The sequence below is a fragment of the Ilyonectria robusta genome (assembly GCF_021365365.1).
Source record: "Ilyonectria robusta strain PMI_751 chromosome Unknown BGZ61scaffold_3, whole genome shotgun sequence".
Classification (NCBI taxonomy): Eukaryota; Fungi; Ascomycota; class Sordariomycetes; order Hypocreales; family Nectriaceae; genus Ilyonectria; species Ilyonectria robusta.
This window is the reverse complement of record NW_025764437.1, coordinates 2,683,713-2,700,246: the sequence shown is the minus strand read 5'-3', so window position 1 is coordinate 2,700,246 and position 16,534 is coordinate 2,683,713. Positions and strand designations below refer to the sequence as shown.

Here is a 16,534-nt window from a genome sequence, read left to right as displayed (position 1 = left end):
TTTCTTGCGTCCTCTACCATCTAGATTCTAGCGCCCTCGTCCACTGCCGATCCCCTGCCGCCTCCGCTGCGCTGTCGCCGACCTTTCGATTCCCATCCTCAGCTCGTCGCGCCCAGCCTCCCCAGCCGCGGTGGAGCCGTTTCGCTCTCGACCTCGTCGCGCTCAACCTCTCGACCGTTGAACCTCCGCTTTACACTCGACTTTTGTAATACGCAGCATGGCTTCCGAAGGTGCTTCATGGGGCGAAGAAGGGTTTGATGCCACAGAGGGTGGTCAGGTTCAGCATAGCGAGGAACAAGTTGATAACTTTGCTCAAGAATCCAATGTCTCAGGTGATGCTGCGGATAATGGTACAGAAGATGGAGGAGATTATGACCCAGAGTCTGTCACTATTGGATCCCCTGCTCAGATCCCCGAAAAGGCTGCCTCTGCAACGCCCTCGCAACGTCCAGCGTCCAAGCCCAAGATGTCGGGCGGCTTCCTAGTGGAGGCATCCGATGATGAGGATGAAGAGCCTGCGAATGATACCCCGACGGCCGCAGATGCGCCGTCACAGAACCTGCCTGGTCCCTCGACTGTGTCAACAGAGGCCAACACTCCTGCTGCTGCTGTTCCTGTTCCTGTCGCCTCATCCACTGTGACTCCAGCCATGACCAGTCTCGACCCAGTGGCGCTGTTTGAAGCTCGTGTCAAGGAGGACCCTCGGGGTGATATGGATGCCTGGTTGAATCTGATCGCCGAGTACAGGCGCACCAGCCGACTTGATCAAGCTAGGAACGTTTACAACCGATTCGTCGAGGTCTTTCCACAAGCTGTAAGTACACCTGACAAATCGTTTCCAGATGTAGCAACTGACAGGCATCCAAGGGTGACATCTGGGTGCAGTGGATCGAAATGGAACTTGGCCTCGATAATTTTGTCGATGCTGAACAGCTTTTTGGCCGTTGTCTAATGACTGTGCCCAACGTGAAGCTTTGGACAGCGTACCTAAACTACATCCGTCGGCGAAACGACCTCAACAACGATGCGTCCGGTCAAGCTCGCCGAACCATTACCCAGTCTTATGAGTTTGTCATTGACAACATTGGCATGGACAGAGATTCCGGGAACATCTGGCAGGACTACGTCCAGTTTGTCAAGAATGGACCAGGACAGATTGGTGGCACTGGCTGGCAGGACCAGCAGAAGATGGACCAACTGCGAAAGGTCTATCACCGTGCCATCGCTGTTCCCATGCTGACCGTCAACAACTTGTGGAAGGAGTATGACCAGTTTGAAATGGGATTGAACAAAATGACTGTAGGTTGGATACCCCCTCCCATTACTGCATCTACTAATCCCGTCCCAGGGCCGCAAGTTCATCCAAGAGCGATCGCCCGGGTATATGTCTGCCAAGAGCGCCAACATTGCCCTCGACAACATGACTCGGCATTTGAAACGCACAAACCTCCCGCGACTGCCGCCGGCACCCGGATTCGATGGCGACCAGGAGTTCAGGCAACAGGTTGAGATGTGGAAGAAGTGGATTGCATGGGAGAAGGATGACCCTCTCGTCCTCAAGGTCGACGAACCCAAGGTCTACAACCAAAGAGTCCTCTACTGCTACAAACAGGCGTTGATGGCGCTTCGATTTTGGCCAGAGATCTGGGTGGACGCCGCGGAGTGGTCTTTCCAGTATGATGTGCGGGACAATGACAAAGAGACGGGAACGGAGATGCTATTGCAAGGCATCAGGGCCAATCCCGAGAGCGTCTTGCTCGCCCTGAAGCACGCAGATCACATCGAAGCGAACTATCCGGCGAAGGAGGGCGACAAGATGGAGTATGCCAAAGCGGTTCGGAAACCCTTTGATGATGTCCTGGATACCTTGTACGAATTAGGCGACAAGGTGAAGGTGCGAGAGAAGCTCGAGGTTTCTACTCTCAAACAAGCTGCGGCTCACGAGCCAGTTCATGCCTCGATTGAGCAAAACGACGACGATGATGACGACGACAAGCCTAGGAGGTCGCCGATGGAAGAACGAATCCTGGCGATTCAGAGGGCTTACGCCGACGATACTCAAATTCTCTCCCGGACCATTTCCTACGTCTGGATCGCCCTCGCCCGGGCTATGCGCCGAATCCAGGGCAAAGGCAACCAGACAGAAGGCGGCCTTCGCAAGGTCTTCACAGATGCTCGCCAAAAGGGCCGACTGACTAGCGACGTGTATGTTGCTGTCGCATTGCTGGAGTCTGTAGTCTACAAAGATCCTGTTGGCGCCAAAATCTTTGAGCGCGGCGCCCGTCTATTCCCCAATGATGAGAACTTCATGATAGAGTACCTCAAGTATCTCCATTCGAAGGACGACACAACAAGTAAGTTTCTTTCTCTTTTCGAGGAGGCCCAAGCTAATGGAGCGATAGATGCCCGAGTAGTGTTTGAAACATGCGTCAATCGACTTATTGGGAAACCTGAGACCTTGTTCAAGGCAAAGCCACTTTATGCCTACTTTCACAAGTACGAATCCCAGTATGGCGAGCTCTCGCAGATCTCGAAACTTGAGGAGCGAATGGCCGAACTCTTCCCTGGAGACCCCAAGCTCGAATACTTCGTTTCCCGATACTCCACTGACAAATTTGACCCTGTCGCCGCCCCCATCATCATCTCGAAGCCCATCCAGATGCGGCCAAGGCAGGCTCTTCCTGCGATGGAGCAACCATCCTCGGTGCGAAATAGCCCACTCCCCATGAGACAGGAACAGAGCCCACGCCCGCAGTATGTGCGGGCAACGGCCTCACCAAAGCGGCCCTTGGGCATGGATGACGACGAGTTAAACCCTCCCAAGAGACTTGCTAGAGGTGTCTCACCTTTGAAGGGCGCGGCTGGTCGCCGTCTTGACCAGCAGCGCCGTAACCAGGCGTCGGCTCTTCACCGTGACATTACCTTCCTACTCAACATTCTCCCACCCGCACAGAACTTCGACGCCCAGCGACTTAACCCCGCCGGGATGGTCTCCATCCTCCGTGACACAAACCTACCGGACTACGCGACGCTGAAGGCCAGTGGCGGTGGGCAGCCCCGCTATGCCAACCCGAGCCACGCGAGGCAGTCTTCTGGTGATTACGGCAACCGACCGCTGAGTCCTTACGGGCGGGTGACCTCTGGATCTGGTGGGTATAGGAACTCTCCATTGAGGCCAGAGGGCGGAAGTGGCTTCCCGACCAATCCTTACCCGCCTCCTGATGCGGGCGCTGCTCAACCTGCTTGGAATCAAGCACCCGGCGCGTATGGCGCACAGCCGCCGGGACAGTACGGAGGATATCGGTACTGACGGCAGATCTACAGCCGTCATACTAAACCGGGGCTGCTTGTGTCCCCCGACACGTTGTTATAATAGTTTGCTGGCGAGGTCGCCGTATCCACAAAATTCGGGACAAGTGCTGGGTATCAGGGCAGGGATGTCGTTTGTCTCGCATGGTATGGCGTTCGGTAGGGATCCAGACAGAAATGGCGGTCGTCGAGTTATACCTGTCAAGACGAAAGGGTTTGAGTGGTGACGGTGGATTGGTTGACGGTTTTTTTTTACCATAGGTATCTGCTATAGAGAAAGAATGCAGAGAAGTTGGATGGCGCTTGACTGGGTCCCTCGCTTCATGTTGATTGCAGTCCATGACGACAAGCCATTCCTGGTCTTACCTCGTGTCTGCCCGTTGCCCGTCTGCTGCTGTGTGTCATCGCATAGCAAACCGGGTTTAAGTTTGGCATCGCAGCGAAACTATGACTGAACAGAGTGACACAAGGTAACACGAAAGCGTTGATTCTTCCGATCCGGTGTTAGAGTCATATTAATAGGCACGTCTAGGCAGGGATGGAAGCAGGCTCGACAGTTTTTCTCGCAGGTACTTTATCATCTCGAAACTGCTGCTCCGCTTGGTCTGACGCAGTCATCCAACACTCACCAATCGACAGCCATTTCTCGCCGGCAAGCGACTTCGCGCCGTCTTACAACATCCGGGAGCTTGCAAAACTACGGCGCCGGGGCCAAGTTAACGGGAGCGAGTTGCGTGCGATTGGGAGAAGCACTGGCGGCTGGCCAACCAACGCACCGCATTGACACTTCATCACCCGTTCCGCGTGGAACCAGAGGCGTCAATCATTCCGGGAAGCTACAGCTGTCGGCCAGCTGTTCAGCAGTTGTTCAGGCAGCAGATTGGCAACGTCGACTGTTTACCGTGCAGGCGCGTAGCTGGTGTGCGCTTGCAATTTCGGTTTCCCCGGGCTTTCGTTCGTTCCTCGCTTCTCCTCTGTCTTGTCACTGGTCTCTGCCACCCAGTCTCGCATTCAAGCCCGCCTCCCTGACAACGCCGCAGGCAAGGGAACTGGGAACAGAAAAACGCTGCACCCTTTCTAAAAACAAGTCCGTGATTCACGCACACCGCATTCTGCTCAGGCCTCTCACTAGGTATTTAATCCCTTTCCCTTTCCTCACAACCTCACCCCCTTTACACTCTCTCTCTCACATACATCTCCAACTCCTCCTCGCAAGCACTTCACGCTTGCCATCCACGTTTGCAGCATCACGCTTGCTTGCCTTGGTTACAATATCTGACGTTCCGAAGATCCCAACACGAAGCGGTGCTCAGTGCTGAAACAACCACCCGGGGACAAGCAGTCACCGACTGCGTAAGTGCCATCTCCTGCATCAGCAACTACCCGTCCTCTCTCTCCTCTTTCCCCGGCTATAAAGTCTCATCATTCCCCCTCCTTCTCCCAGCATCTCTCTCCTTCTCATCACACAACAACACTCCTCACATTCTTATCCCTCTCTTCAACCACACTTCTTCTGAACCATTACTCACTTTAAACCCCAGGCCTCACCGTCAACATGTCTGACAGAGGTCGCTCCCCATCGCCTTCGGGGCAGGGGGGTCCCTCCGGCGAACGGCGACCATCCCAGTCTCCATCGCGTGCTCGACCTGACTCGCCTTCTCGGGCTTCCTCCGACAAGGCTGGCTCCGGTTGGAAGCAAGGCCCTGGCTTTGATCCTGCTCGGGGGCCTCCCAAGCAGGAGAAGGGCAACACTCGCATGGAACTTCCTCCAGATGCCTACATCCCGGAAACCAGGAAGGACGCTTTCACCCTTCGTGGAAACAAGCTGAACACCGAGGGTAAGCCGGAGCAGATTGAGGTCAACCAGTACCGGATGACCAAGTTCGACTTCACCAAGAAGATCTATCAGTACGATGCACGTTTTCTCATCCTTCCCCTTGGTAATTGTAGCATTGCTAACATGTCATTCAGGTCGTACTCTCTCCCGAGCCTGACAAGCTCGGCCCGGTCATGAAGAAGATTTGGGCCCACCCGAAGCTGGTGGAACAGCTCAAGCCCTTCAAGGGGGACAAGTGGCTCTTCGACGGCAAGAAGCTGGCCTGGGCCCCTGTCCTCCTTGACCGTGGCGAGATTCGGTGCAAGATCGATTTGGACGAGGGAAAGCGACCTGCAGGTGCCAAGGCCCGCCCTGGTGCTGACTTCCATGTCACCATCCGGAAGACCACTGAGATCAAAGTGGGCGCCCTCGCAGGATATCTTGATCACAAGGTGTCGTTCAGCAACTCGGTTCAGGAGGCTCTGAACTTTCTCGATCATCTGGTTCGACAATGGCCATCCCAGCACATGCTGGCCATCAAGCGAAACTTCTACAAACAGAATGCGCCCGGAATTCCCCTAAACGACGCACTCGTCGAAGTTCACAAGGGCACATACGCCTCTGTTCGTATGAGCCACAACTTGGCCCGCGGTGGAGTCGGTCTTGGTTACAACATTGATGTTGCCAACACTTGCTTCTGGATCGGAGGACTGTCGTTGGACAGGATGGTGTGCAACTTTCTTACCACCTGTGACAGGCGCTGGCAAGGCCTGACCCCCATCACCGTCTCGCAGGCGCTCAGGCCTGTCAAAGGCCGCGGTGAACGCTGGGAGTCGTCCGATGCCTTCAAGCAGCTTCGAAAGCTGAGACGCCTCAAGTTCAAGGTGCGACACGCCAATCGTCGCAATGACGATCAGGTTTACACTGTCTGCGACTTTATCTTCAACGACAAGTATGGCCCCGACGGTGCCACGGCTCGAAATGTCACCTTCACCAATGCGGAGGGCGAAGAGATGTCGGTGCAAGATTACTACCGAAAGAAATACAATGTGACGCTTCGACACGCCAATCTTCCCCTCATCGATGCCGGCAAGGGAGGCAAGATTCCCATGGAGCTTGCTTGGGTCGAGAACATGCAAAGGTACCCGTTCAAGTTGAACCCCGATCAAACCGCCGCGATGATCAAGATTGCTGTCACCCGACCCAAAGAGCGCAAGGCCAACATTGAGAGCAATGTTCGCGACCTTCAGATCGGAAACGACCCCTACCTGAAGGAGTATGGTGTCTCCTTTGAAACCCAGTTTGCCAAGACGGATGCCAAGGTCCTCCCAGCTCCTATTGTCAAGTTCAGCGTGGGCACCTGTGAGCCCAGATTTACGGGTCGATGGGACCTGCGCGGCAAGAGGTTCTGGAAGCAAAACGTGGCGCCCCTCATGAACTGGGGCTTTATCATCCTGGAGCAAGGTGTCTCACTGGCAGCCTTGAGCCAGTTTGCAGCCTCGTTCAAAACTGCATTCATTGCTCATGGTGGAAAGGTGACTAAAGAACCCAAGCTGCTCAACCCACCTGGAGACATGAGATTCAATGCAGCCAACGCCATTGCCTGGGCCCATGAGGAAATCACCAAGTCCAGTGGCTACACTCAGCTTCTGTTTTGTGTCATGTCGAAGCGCAACAGCGGAACATACGAGCGCTTGAAGAAGTCGGCTGATTGCCGCTTTGGCATTCTGACCCAGGTTATTCTCGGCAACCACGTGACGAAGAACAACGGTCAATACCATTCAAATGTTTGCATGAAGGTCAACGCGAAACTGGGTGGTGCCACTGCTTGCACCCCCCAGCTTTGGAAGACGCCAACATACTTCCCTGAGAACCGACCCACCATGATGATCGGTGTCGATGTCTCCCACGGGGCCCCTGGCGGCAACTCTCCATCCACTGCCGCCATGACCATGTCTGTGGACAGAGACGCGACTCGGTATGCTGCTCTTGTTGAGTCGAACGGGTACCGAGTTGAAATGCTCACTCCTGCCAACGTGCGCTTCATGTTTGGACAGCTTGCCAACTATTGGAGAGAGGGCCACAACGGCGGCTTCCCTGCCCACATCATGTACTTCCGCGATGGTGTTGGCGAGGGTCAGTTCGCTCAGGTGTTGGACCAGGAGATTGCCGAGATCAAGTCTTTCCTCCGTGACAAGGTTCCCGCTGGGAAGGCTCCTCCTAAGTTTACTGTGATTGTGGCTACAAAGCGCCACCACATTCGGTTCTTCCCCCAGCGCGGCGACAGGAACGGTAACCCACTGCCTGGAACGTTGGTCGAGAAGGAAGTCACCCACCCCTTCATGTGGGACTTTTACCTCAACTCGCATGTGGCTATCCAAGGAACGGCACGACCGGTCCACTACCACATCATCCTTGACGAGATGAACATGCCGGTCAATGATCTCCAAAAGATGATTTACCAGCAGTGCTACTCATACGCCAGATCAACTACACCCGTTTCTCTTCATCCGGCAGTCTACTACGCGCATCTGGCTAGCGACCGTGCCAGGGCTCATGAGAACATTGCGACCAGCGAGGGATTCCGAGCTGGCCCCAAGGGTCACGAAATGATTCGTGACAAGGTCGCCCGAGGCATGTCGGTTGGTGGACCAGAGCGAGGAATCGAGGCACCGCCTCTCCTTCGACTCGGAGGAAGCGTTGATGCGCAGAAGGGCCCCGTGGAAGGCGAGGAACGACAGCGAAACTTCTTCCGCAAAACGATGTGGTACATCTAAGCGGAATAGGGTGGTGTTAGGTGACGATGGAGAGACGGCAGAGCGGGTAAGAGTTGACAGCGGAGGTTGAGCTGTCATTGAGCGACTTGAAGAAGTTCCAAATCACAAGGAACTAGCGTTTGATCAAAGATCATACAACAACAACAAAAGGGGCGACCGGATTGGCGGGAAGTGGCGGCGGAGGTTCTTTTCATAGGTACTTTGTCTACCAAGATCAATTTACCAAACTTGCGATACTCAACAGACCAGTGCATATTTCTAAATCCGTGACTGTGACACAGAGTTTGATGGGATTGCCACGCCCAAGAGGGCCTGGGTATCGTAGTAAGACTTATCCTTGTGCCTCAGGTCTTGCCAACGACGCTCGAGGAAGTCAGTTTAAGCTCGTAGATGCATGGACCAGGACTGACATGGTTAGAATACTTCGCTTAATCCACAATCCGGCCAGAGGCACTAAGTTGCAAGTTGCTTTTTCGAGAGGAGACAGGGATAGGGAAGGCAAAAGGCCAGGGGGTCTTGGAGGGGAGTGTGCATGTTTCGCCACGAGGGTGAGCGGGACGTGGCTGAGTGGCGACTTTGGTGAGAAGAGATGTATCATAATGGCAAGGGAGCAATCACATCCAAGAGTTCCAGGGGCGTGTGTCCCAGGCTTCCCCTTGATCCTTCCGCACCCTCATCTCGGAAGACTTCCGAACGGGTGAAATCTTAGTTCAACTTCGTCTCTGGTGCGGGGATTGGTCTGAGGCGTGGGGGCTAGCTTGTGAGAGCGTGGAGAGATGAGGCTATTTGTGAGATAGGGGGAACATCTCAGAGCCACACGGTTTGGACATGAGGGCTTTCCATCTTGTTTCTCAGGGGTACTTGCTGTGAGGAACCGGGATGGGAGCTCCAAAGATTGCTGCACTGTCGTGTGGTGATGGTGATGGTGTCCATGGAGTGTTTCGTTGGTTGCGGCTTGTAGCCAAGTCTAGCACGGCGGGCATTCGTGGTCTCGGGCTTTCGCGGTCTCAGGCAATGATAGAGGCAGTGATAGAGTCAAAGTAGGTTGGCACAAGCAAAGCCCTTCAAAGAGGATGTAGCATAGAACCAGACAAGCACTTGATGCAGCTGATACTTTTGTCTCCACTAAGGTCACCAACAGATCCGGGCTGCTTCACGTATGTGTACGGCACGGCCGATAGATGTCGAGACTGCAATCACTTGGGCCTTATCTAAAGTTAGTAGACTAAACGATTGTTATATAGTCCTCTTACAAGCCGAATAGTAGGCCCATCTCCACATGTTTGGGGGTAGGTGAAGAGCGGAGACACCCCCAAGACCAAGAGAGCATAACACCCCCAACTAAGCCTCCACAGGTGATGGAGAAACGGATCAGCCCTATCCTCTCCCAAAGGCTTGAAATGAACTGATCGGATTGGTGGGAATTTAAGAATCCGTCAACGGTCGGGAGACAGATGATCCCCATGGGGAAGATGGGGAATCGGGTGGAGGCGAAGCTTTAGAACTCGGTAGTTCTTCTGTGACCGAACAATGATGGCTGATTGCCATGTTCAAGTTCCTCCCTCTCCAAGTTCAAGCCCAAAGCTCATTAGAAGCATGGCCGATGGCTGTTAATCATGCAAGGGAAAACACCGCAGAGCTGAGATTGGGCGGGAGCGACATCGGCTCGGGCACCGTCGACCAGGGTGCGGATCTTGCGTCTCGTACGTAATCTTCAACTTTGACCTCACTTCACCTCAGGCAAACTCGTCGCTTGACAACCCCGGAAACAGAGACTTTTCTCGCCGTCAACATGCGCGCGCCAACGCAGCTGGTGAAGCAAAATGGAGATCCAACTGACTCGGTCGCCAACCGCGGGAGTCGACACTGTCGATCCTTCTCCTCATTCTTCCCTGGTGTCATCCATCGTCCGCCGTGTGGAGATCACAGCGCACCACAACCCGCATGCCCCACAACATCAACGTCCCGAGCGCGGATGCAACGATCCAGGGCCGTGATCGGTTCGGGTATAAAGACCGAGAGGGCTGATTTTCCCTTATCATCAGCAGCAACTTGCATCCCGATCTCCGCGCCCAACGGAATAGCTGCGTCCCAGTCCTACGTTGGCAACCGACGAGAAACCCGGCCGACGACGTTCAAAGCGCAGCCATGGCCGACCAGCGAGATGCCATGTCCCCAGAGATGGACACGGAGGCCCGCGGAACCGATGCTGTCCGCCCCGGGCCGGAGAGTGAAGACGGCGACAAGCCCAACGTCGTCACGGCGGAGAATCAGCCGCACGAGATCTACGTCGAAGCCCTCGCGCGGTATCCCAACGACGAGGCCATCGACGCGGCCGCAGAGAAGCGAGTCTTGCGAAAACTAGACCGACGCATCATTCCATTGCTCGGGATATGCTACTTCTTCTACTATGTCGACAAGACCACCCTGTAAGCTGGCCGCCCAGCCCTACGACTCCCCGTGTTAACCCCTCACCCAGCTCCTACGCCGCCATCTTCGGCCTCAAGGAGGACCTCGACCTGCAGGGCGACGAGTACTCCTGGCTCTCGAGCAGCTTCTACTTCGGCTGGCTCATCTGGGCCATCCCGTCCAACCTTTTGATGCAGCGCAGCCCGCCCGGCTACTATCTCGCCTTCAACATCTTCATGTGGGGTGCCCTCCTCATGGCCCAGGCCGCCGCCAAGAGCTTTGGCGGTCTTCTTGCGCTGAGGGTTTTGTCCGGTGCATTTGAGGCCATCGCCGACCCGGCTTTTATGCTCATCACGTCCATGTACTTTACCCGTGCCGAGCAGCCGTCCCGTATCGCCGCGTGGTACGCCTTCAACGGCATCGGCGTTGCTGGCGGTGGTCTAATCGGTGCGTCGTCTTCCAAGCTCCCCATTTCTTACACGAACTTGATGCTAACATTTCTAATCGACACTTAGGCTACGGCATCGGACACATCAAGGGTGCCCTCGAGTCCTGGCGGTACGAGTTCGTCGTCGTCGGCGCCTTCTGCTCATTCTGGGCCATCGTGCTCGTCTTCCTGCTGCCCAACTCGCCGCGCACCATCTGGGGCTTCACCTACGACGAGAAGCTCATCATGATTGCCCGCATGCGCCGCAACCAGACGGGTATCGAGCAGCGCAACATCAACTGGGGCCAGGTGAAGGAAGCCTACCTCGACTACAAGACGTGGCTGTTCACGCTGCTGGGCTTCGTTTCCAACGTGCCCAACGGCGGCATCTCCAACTTTTCCACCCTCGTCATTAAGGGCCTTGGCTTCGACACGCTGCACACGGCCCTGCTCGGCATCCCTCAGGGCGCTCTCGTTGTCATCTGGATTGGCCTCGGCGCTCTGGCTAACAAGTACATGCCGCCCAACAGCAGGACTCTGGTTAGCGCCATCTTTATGATTCCCACAATTGCCGGAGCGCTGGGTTTCCTTCTTGCCCCTGCTGACGCCTACGTCGGACGATTGATTTGCTTGTAAGTCCAGCTGCTCTCCAAGACCTTGGCTGTTTGAACAACCTGACCATTCCTCCAGCTACCTCACCGGCTCATACCAAGCTTCGTTCGTCATCTGCCTCTCTCTCATCACATCCAACACCGGTGGCCAGTCTAAGAAAATGATCGTCTCCGGCATGATTTGGTTCGGTGCCTGCGTTGGAAACATCGCCAGTCCATTCTTTTACCGCTCCGAGCAAGCACCCTCGTATCACCTCGGTATCAGCTCCCTACTCGTGTCCAACTGCATCGAGGTCGCCCTGTTCTTCGTCTTCCGCTACAGCTTCATGTGGGAGAACAGGCGCAAGGAGAAACAGCGTGAGGCCCTGCGCGCCGCTGGCAACAGCATGACGGATGTGCTCAATGCCACGGCTTTTAGGGACATGACGGACAAGGAGAACCCCAATTTTGAATATGTGTATTAGCGCTATGATTTGGATTGTGTTTGTTGGCTGGAGTTGCCACACCTACCCCATTCAGTAGATGAGTAATGAGTTATGACTCCTTGCGAGTAACGCGCGACCCGTTCGTTAAATTTCGTGGCCAGGACCGAATTCTTTCAGTCTTGATAAAGATCCCTTATTGGACCCGTCGCTGTTTGTACCAGGAGCGGGAAGAACAGGACATTGAAGTGCTTGACTTCTAACCTTTTGAAGGAGCCTTACTAACTTATTTCCCTACTACATCGAGGAATCCATTGGAGTTAAGGTATATTTTACTACTCTCAGCGAACCAGGCTCGTCTCGGTACATACTAACAATGTGTAGATCAAGTGGATTGGAACCGGCCCGTACCGCAATGATCACGCGGTTTTGAACGGCCGCAGGTGGCATGAGATTAGTATACTTGACATCCCGTTTCTGCATACGGAGGGCTCTTTCAAAAGTCTTGTCCAAGCGCTAGTAACATCATATCCATTTATCCCTGTCGGTTACCTGAGATACATAAAGCTGTCACAGTCTCGTTAAACGGCCGCTGTAACTTCAGGAGTAGTACGCTGCTGATCAGGATATAGCGGTTGCTGTGTGCTGTAGCCTGCTATCCTTTAGGGCCTATAGAAATCAGGAAGTACTTAGTGTGCTTATTATCTAACCTAATGATTAGGACTTACTTCTTATGGACAAGACTTTTGAAAGGGCCCTCCGTAAGATACATCCCGATTCCTGTGAGCAACCCGTGTGAGATGGTTCTTTAACTGCCTCTCATAGAAACCGCGGGTATTCTCCTTCCACCGACCGAATGTGCATATTAAACGGAGATGCATAGTGGACTGGTAATGCGGTGGGGGGTACAACAGGAAAGAGAAGGGAATCATTTATGCGTCAAAATGAGACAAAAAGCCCACCAAGATCAATAGCATAAATACCATCAATCACATAAATTTCTAATTAATTTAGTGCTATGTATGAATTATTTAATGTTTATTCCGTATTATGCATGCGATGCTCATTCGCATCCTCGTGACCTGTTGTTCCTGCTGTAGGGTACCCTAGCTAGACCCCTTTCCCTCCGTCTTTCCCCGAATCCCCCGCATGGCATGGCAATTAAAAACCTCATCCTTCAGGGGATGTTAGAAGAGTCAGAAGAGTCATATGGAGAAAATAGTCTCTAATTGGGAGAATGAACTCAAAGCCACCGCTTCGTCCTGATGCGACGTGGCATCCGTGACTACAGTATGTGGTTCTTGACCTCTTCACGGAAGCTAGGAATGGATATCTCAGCACTGCTATGGACAGAGTGAACGGCTAGGTAACTCCAACATCATGTACATAAAGTCTGCATTGCGGTAATATGCATGGTGGAACTTAAACAATAAGCGTTGCGACGCATGAGGTAACGCCCTCTACGAAGGCCACAACACAAGACTGCAAGCTGACAATGGGTCTCCGCTGGCGCATGGGCGGCCAGGGAGATGAGAGATGAAGAAATGAAGAAGGGCAGGGTTCGCGGGTAAGGCTCTGGATACCTCGCCCGGTGAAGTCTGAAACCCTTCAGAACCAAGATACGCGACGTCGACCAGGTCGATCCCATGCTCGATCGTGACAGCCGGGGTGCCGTGGAGGGGATGGAAAACCTGGAGTACGAGCCGACCGCTGCCGTGGCCATGGAAATGCTAATCCAGGGCCCTGGCCACGATCTCCTGTTTGCTCTGGCCGAGGCCTGCCTGAGTGGATCGTGGAGGCCAAAAGGACCCCGGTCCGCCTTCATCTTAGCCTCTAGGCCAGCACGACCGACGGTAGAATAAATGCTGAGCGTACCAGGGAGCAAGATCGACGGCTACGGCACGCCAGAAAGGTTGTACTCTCCCACATGTACGCTACCCATGCACCCCACACATTCTCCAGATGCTGGTGGGTCGCGGCTAGATCTGCCGTCTTGAGGCTGTCGTGACTTCTGGCCATGCCGCCAAGCGCTAGACAGGGCTGATGAGTTTAAGCGAACTTCCCAAGGCGCCGTTGCATGGTCAATTGCAAGGGCTCACCTCCATATCCGCATACCCCTGACCTCAGGTTCGTACGTGCCAGGACCGCGAGTCCCCACGATCTAAGAGTGGGGATAGAGATTGACCGCGCGAGGAGCAAGGAATGGGAATGAGCAAAAGGTGGATGAATCAAGCGAAGGACCGTTGGTGCAAATGAACAGCCGCGAACAAAAGCGTCTCTAGCTGTGGAGCGTGGACGTCATGGGCTTTGAGCCGAGAGTTGATCACTTCGGTGGCCCACTTTTATTCGCTCGTCAGGAAGGGAGCCATCTGGCTCTTCTTGGGAACCGGTATCAACAGAACCAAGCCAGCTGTTGAAGCCATGGCGATCAGTTGGTGTCAAAAGGGCGTGGAGTCCACAAAGCAACGCTCGAGGGCCTCGGTGGCGTTGACCGAGTGCCTTGTGCGCGATGGGGATAACCAAACAAGACAAGTTGTGCCTCGAGCCCCGGCCAACTGTGAAGATGCGTGGCAGATACTGTGTTTGTCGTCGACTCTGGCAAAAGACTTGCGGAACAGAGGTCCAGTCATTGCAACGAAGCGACAGGACATGTTGGTTTGGGTGTCATCGGCGGTCTGTTTCCGGTTCTCGGGCTGCGTTACGGTGCCTCTGTTGTTTGAATGATTGAAAATGCTCATCTGGCGGCTTGAGCAGACCCCTTGTCGATGATGGGGAGCACAAGAAGGACTAACGGCAAGTCACAAATCTCTCTCTGCGCCACTTCCAGAGTCGGTGGTGACCGACTGTCTTGAATTGGGCACTGAGGCAGAGCTGGTTGGCCGGAGGTTCTTCTTGACGTAGCACAGCATGCAGAAATCGCCGACGCAAAGCTAACGACAGAGCCGAGAAAAAGGAGTGGCTTCTTTGACGCGTTTGGTCGCGTAGCCGCGGATGAGGGTCGTTCGCACCAAGAGATGGTGGCACTGGGGGGTTCAGATGGCTGTTCGTTCGATAGCGGATCGCGACATGAGGATGTTGACTTTATCTCTGCTTGCAAGAGATAGTTAGCAGAGGTCTTCAGACGGACAGTGAGTATAGCGGAAGGGGGAGGGCTTGGTGATAGGCGTACAGCAGAAGGAGAACACGCGAAATGCAAGCCTGCGTCGACCAGAGGGTGTCTCTCCAGACATGGTATTTTCGTCGAAGAACCCATACTGGGCAGTTGCAAGACGGTGTACGTGCGTCCTGATGATACTCAGCTCTTGTGGAGATGGATCTCTTTGTTGACGTAGCCGGAGAACGGGGAGCAGATTATCATGCACCAAGGCTGTCAGCCATCCCCTGGAGTTGGAGGCCAGGGTCCATGACAACAGATTGCAGAGGGTGGGTAAAGAGCCAAGAGACATTACTGGAGGAAGATGGGTGGGTTGTATCTGGGGGGATGGACCGACCAAGTCCAGTCCGTCACGGCACGGAAAGAGCGGCCTGAGTGACTGACGGGGATTGGTGAGGTGGACTGGATGCAGGGGCGCGCCAGGGCTACTTTGAGGCTGGTGATGGGCCTCTGAAGCTGGGTGGTGCCAAGGACTAGGGAGAGAAGAGAAAACAAAACTGATAGGATCGGAGGGGAGACACGGGGCTGTACTCTGTAGCGTGCAGGATTTTGTGGCGGATGGAGGTGAGTGTGGGAGATTGAGGTGGTCTGGTTGGGGAGCATGAGACAAGGCAAGCACCCACACCACAGAAGCCGGTTGGGCGCTGAGAGCGGAGAGTGCTCTGACGGCAGAAGCGAGTACGCCTGTATTGTTGGCTGATGGAATAGGTAGGGAGCTGGAGGGGAATCGAGGCATCAGGCTGTGGCCGGGCTCGGTTGATCTTTCCGGACGAGCTCAACCAGGAGAAGAAACTGCCGAATGCAAAGCGACAGAGTGATTCAATGATCAGGAGAGCAGCGACTGCTTCATTCCCTGAACTTAATATTGAGGAAACCGACGTGTCACATCGTCCACTTAGCCTTTCACGGTCTCGACTTTTGCACGGCGGCTTCAGGACCCTCCCCCTCCCTTCTTCCGGACTAGGTAGGGAGAAGAAGGCAACGCAAGGCGACCACTCGGGGGCCGACCCGGTCGACCCAGCAAATTCGGCAAAACAGGACATCGTGGGATCCCTGGGCTTCGTCAACATCCTGGGGAAGTCATCTGGCCTGATACCTACCAAAAGCAAACAGAGGCTCGAAGCTGGCGGCGGACACTCATCTCGTTTCTCGCAACAGGGGCTATGACGACCCCGATCTGCAGGCTCCGCTGTCCGAGCACTGTCAACTCATGGATTGCTCTACCTACCTATCCATAGTACAACTTGCGTGGGTGGATGTGTGCCTCCGGTGTGTGTCGGTCGGCTCGGGGCATGGGGGATCAGACCAGAATGCGACCGGCTGAATGAGAATTTGGTGGTCTCTCTCAGCCTTGATCGGCTGCAGCGCCTCAATTAATACTACCTCACCTGCAGCTTACCGGACGCTTTGGGCTGGATCGGACCCGGGACGGATTACGGATGGCGTGAATGTCTCAACGAGGAGATGAGTATATCACAATTGAATTGCATGTTTCTCGCCCCTGGAAACGATTCCGCACACGATTTTTCAGACAAGAACAGTCTCCCGGACGCAAATTTATTTTCTTTAGTTTCCCCCGCTGGCGTCGAGCTGACCGTGGCGGAGAAAT

At 54.5% G+C, this 16,534-nt stretch overlaps 5 protein-coding genes across 5 annotated transcripts; 3 read left to right on the top strand and 2 right to left on the bottom strand.

Annotated features, from left to right (window-relative positions):
* Nucleotides 1-217: 217 nt before the first annotated feature.
* On the top strand, nt 218-3,310 carry BGZ61DRAFT_343184 (uncharacterized protein; the record flags this gene model as incomplete). Its single annotated transcript, XM_046239573.1, has 4 exons — nt 218-814; nt 868-1,299; nt 1,349-2,354; nt 2,403-3,310. 4 exons carry the CDS (start codon nt 218-220, stop codon nt 3,308-3,310), a joined length of 2,943 nt encoding a protein of 980 aa, XP_046109981.1.
* A 1,554-nt stretch (nt 3,311-4,864) lies between these two features.
* Nucleotides 4,865-7,902, top strand: BGZ61DRAFT_490876 (Piwi domain-containing protein; the record flags this gene model as incomplete). Its single annotated transcript, XM_046250370.1, has 2 exons — nt 4,865-5,224; nt 5,281-7,902. The coding sequence occupies 2 exons, from the start codon at nt 4,865-4,867 to the stop codon at nt 7,900-7,902; spliced, it is 2,982 nt and encodes a 993-aa protein (XP_046109980.1).
* A 2,181-nt stretch (nt 7,903-10,083) lies between these two features.
* On the top strand, nt 10,084-11,813 carry BGZ61DRAFT_342365 (major facilitator superfamily domain-containing protein; the record flags this gene model as incomplete). The annotated part of the gene is made up of 4 exons (XM_046239497.1): nt 10,084-10,331; nt 10,382-10,758; nt 10,827-11,370; nt 11,429-11,813. The coding sequence occupies 4 exons, from the start codon at nt 10,084-10,086 to the stop codon at nt 11,811-11,813; spliced, it is 1,554 nt and encodes a 517-aa protein (XP_046109979.1).
* A 915-nt stretch (nt 11,814-12,728) lies between these two features.
* BGZ61DRAFT_136668 (uncharacterized protein) lies at nt 12,729-14,034 on the bottom strand. The gene is made up of 3 exons (XM_046237234.1): nt 13,871-14,034; nt 13,647-13,811; nt 12,729-13,590 (listed from the first exon to the last, which is right to left on the bottom strand). The coding sequence occupies exons 1-3, from the start codon at nt 13,874-13,876 to the stop codon at nt 13,150-13,152; spliced, it is 612 nt and encodes a 203-aa protein (XP_046109978.1). The 5' UTR covers nt 13,877-14,034; the 3' UTR covers nt 12,729-13,149.
* Nucleotides 14,035-14,649: 615 nt separating this feature from the next.
* BGZ61DRAFT_136651 (uncharacterized protein) lies at nt 14,650-16,198 on the bottom strand. Its single transcript, XM_046237233.1, has 2 exons — nt 15,457-16,198; nt 14,650-14,858 (listed from the first exon to the last, which is right to left on the bottom strand). The coding sequence occupies exons 1-2, from the start codon at nt 15,993-15,995 to the stop codon at nt 14,804-14,806; spliced, it is 594 nt and encodes a 197-aa protein (XP_046109977.1). The 5' UTR covers nt 15,996-16,198; the 3' UTR covers nt 14,650-14,803.
* Nucleotides 16,199-16,534: the final 336 nt, after the last annotated feature.

What these genes read in the sequence shown, in the direction of transcription:
- BGZ61DRAFT_136668 (XM_046237234.1), bottom strand. An exon ending in GCCGTCGATCTTGCTCCCTG is followed by an intron (nt 13,591 to 13,646) that starts GTACGCTCAGCA and finishes GCTAAGATGAAG; the next exon opens with GCGGACCGGGGTCCTTTTGG.
- BGZ61DRAFT_136651 (XM_046237233.1), bottom strand. Translation starts at nt 15,995, where the DNA reads ATGTTGACGAAGCCCAGGGATCCCACGATGTCCTGTTTTGCCGAATTT. An exon ending in AAAATCCTGCACGCTACAGA is followed by an intron (nt 14,859 to 15,456) that starts GTACAGCCCCGT and finishes TCTTGCAAGCAG; the next exon opens with AGATAAAGTCAACATCCTCA.